At 30.5% G+C, this 3,302-nt stretch overlaps 1 protein-coding gene across 1 annotated transcript; it reads left to right on the top strand.

Annotated features, from left to right (window-relative positions):
• Nucleotides 1–1,075: 1,075 nt before the first annotated feature.
• LOC146723033 (uncharacterized) lies at nucleotides 1,076–3,097 on the top strand. The gene has a single exon (XM_085483319.1). The coding sequence runs from the start codon at nucleotides 1,076–1,078 to the stop codon at nucleotides 3,095–3,097; it is 2,022 nt and encodes a 673-aa protein (XP_085339445.1).
• The last annotated feature ends 205 nt before the right edge of the window (nucleotides 3,098–3,302 follow it).

Raw genomic sequence — 3,302 nt, 5'->3', positions numbered from 1 at the left:
TTTATGGATATATCCTTTTATTTCTATATATATTTTTATTTATTAGATATATATACTGCAATACTTTTGAATGCGATTTCTCGTTTCTGACGTCATCAAACGAGGACGGTTATAGTAAATATCTTGAAACTTTAAAGGGATGCTAACTCAGAAATAACTGCTTTTAAAGTTACTCTGGTTTTTTAACACTAAAAATACAAACGCTAATGAATGGAAGACTGCCCAAAGTTACATGAAAACTCTTGTTGAGTTTTATAATATTAGATAGCCTTCCATTCATTTGCATTTATATTTTCACATTGAAAACTATTCACCTCCTCTAATGGTATGTTTAACCAATAATAAATAAAGAGTAAATTAGAAAAGCAATTATACTGGCGTCTAGCATCTCGTTAACTATATGAATCATACTGAGTAACCCATTTTAAAAGATATACAGAAATATATCAGAAACTTTTTGCTTTATCTTAAAAAATATTTCGAGTGAAAGTTATTTGATGTTAAGGAACTCGTTTGATGATCTTTATTTGACTTTAGATCAAAATCCAGAAGTTTAGTTCAAGGTCAACTTAATTTTTTTAAACGGACTTCACTATTATTTTTTTATATAAATTAAGTTTTTGCAATATTAGGTATAAAAATTTATGAGAGTAAGATGACCAAAAAGTTAATAGTTTACGAGAACTTATAGTTTATGTGAAATTGTCATATACAAGTACAACATATCTCAAATTATTCACTTTTTGATCACATTATCCTTCAACTTTTATTCCAAATATTAGAAGGAATCGATATAAAATTATTTACAGTGATTTAAAAAATTAAGTTTATCTTGAAATAACATTTGGATTTTGATGCAAAATCAAATAAATATTACCATCAGATGACTCTTTCAACAACAAATAACTTTTACTTAAATTACTTTTTAAAATAACAAAGTTTCTGAAATATTTGTGTGAATCTTTTTTAACGAAGCATTCTGTATAATTTCTTACGTATTAAAAAATCTATAATTTTTTTTGTTATTTAACATGCATATTTTTCTCTTCTTTTAGCGTGTCTTGATAATAATACTATGGAAAACAACATTGAAAATGTTAGCGATGAGGATCCATCTTACGTACCATCAAACACTTCGTCTAATGAAAGTTTCGTTCAACCTGTGATGAATCAGACAAGAAATTCTTTTGCTAAAGAAACTAACAGTTCGGCAAATACTTCTAGTGGATTAGACATATCAATGTCACTAAACGTATCTGGGAAATGTGCTCGGGATGACACTGAAATGTTTGTTACATCAGTTGGTGCAGGAAACAAGAAGCATTTCTGTATGTATTGCAATACGTTTCAGAGCAAAATAGCTCGTCATCTTGAGAGAGTACATGCGAATGAATTAGAAGTTCAAAAATTTAAACACATGCCAAAAGGGAATGCAGAACGAAGAAAGATCTTAGAAACGATACGTAGACGTAGAAATTTCTATTTTAATACCGATTGTGCACGAAATGATGGTGAATTATTAGTAGAAAGACGTTCAAAGAAAGAATACAACAGGATACCTTCTGAATACGTCGTATGTCCAAAATGTAAAGCTTTCATTCTAAAAGTTACAAGCAGACATCACTATCAAAGATGCATTAAAGAAATGATTAAAGTTAAAGATAATAGATCAATATCAATTTTAGGAAGACAAATAATAGGACGTATACATAATGAGGCAAGCAATGCTCTAAGATTACGAGTTTTCCCACTTTTACGAGAAGATGATATAGTAAGAAATATCCGTTACGACGAATTAATAATAGCATTTGGTAATCAACAGTGCGAAAAATATAAAACATCTGAACACAATGATGCATTGATTAGACAAAAATTAAGAAGGATGGGTCGTCTGCTTCAAGTAATAAAATGTAAAAATTCTGATATTACGGATTTTGCTTCCATTTACTTCCCCCGATACAGCAATACTTGCATTGAAGCAATTAATACGTTAGCCGGTTTATTTTTATGTGGAAAATTTTTCAAAACTCCTTCACTGGCTTCTGGACTTGGAGGTTTACTAAAAGAAGTGGGTAAACTTTTAATCAATCGATGTATTAGAAAAGAAGACAAGGAAAGGAAGTTACGTGCTGAAGACTTTTTGAAAGTATTTACCGAAGATTTTGCAACACGTATATCAAAAACAATATCAGAAACAATGACTAGAAATCTAAGACGTAAAAAGATTACGTTACCCTGTAAAGCAGATATTATTAAGCTTCATAATTTTCTAAAACAAGAACGTGAAACAGCTTATAATTTTTTGAAAGAAAAGTTCTGCTATGATGCATGGCTTTCGCTTACGAAATCTACATTGACTTCAGTACAAGTGTTTAATCGTCGTAGAGCCGGAGAGATACAAAGGACGTTAATCGAGGATTATAAGGCGTATCAAGGTATTAATTATCAGACAAACGACATGTATAAAGCGCTTTCAGCACGTGCCAAAGAAATTGCTAAAAGATATGTGCGATTTACCCTCAGAGGTAAACTTGGACGAACGGTACCAGTCTTACTAACAGAAGAATTAAGAGACTGCATCGAAATGATTTTAAAGCATAGAAAGGCTGCAAAAGTTTCTTCGAAGAATCCATACCTATTTGGTCTTCCTTCGCTTCAAAAAGATAAACACCGATATCTTTTAGCGTGTGATTTATTACGGCAATATGCAGTAGATAGTGGCGCAGAAAATCCAGAAACTATTCGTGCGACTGAATTACGGAAGCATATAGCAACAATTTGTGTTCATTATAATCTATCTGAAAATGAAGTTTCAACGCTTGCAAATGTTATGGGCCATGCCGATAAAATTCATTTATCTCACTATAGACAACCTGTTATTGAAAAAGAAATCTTAGAAATATCTCAATATCTGGAAGCCGCACAAGGAGCCGATATAAATGAAAGTGATAGTAATGATGATTCTGACTCTGAACTTTCAGATGTTGAAAATACAGCGAAGACTACAGAAACTCACGATGATACAATTAATAAAGAAATTGCATCTAGAAAAGTCATTCGAGATTTTCAACAAGGTACTTTATTCCTTCACAAATAAAATTTAATTTTTTAAATCACATTTTAGTCAAGTAGTGATTAAAGAATGAATCTAATTTAAAACTTAAGGTCATATTGGTTTCTTTGATATAAGAGAACATTCGTAATTTGATTTTATATTTAAGGCTGTCTTAAGTTTATTTTCAGATGATATGTAGTATATAATAAAACAGCGTTTACAGTATCTAAAGATAAAATTAAAACAG

Source organism: Nylanderia fulva, unplaced genomic scaffold (genome assembly GCF_048542155.1).
Source record: "Nylanderia fulva isolate GAGA-0341 unplaced genomic scaffold, ASM4854215v1 Scaffold241, whole genome shotgun sequence".
NCBI classification, from domain to species: Eukaryota; Metazoa; Arthropoda; class Insecta; order Hymenoptera; family Formicidae; genus Nylanderia; species Nylanderia fulva.
Note: the sequence above shows the minus strand (reverse complement) of the source record. Positions and strands in the feature narration are given on the sequence as shown.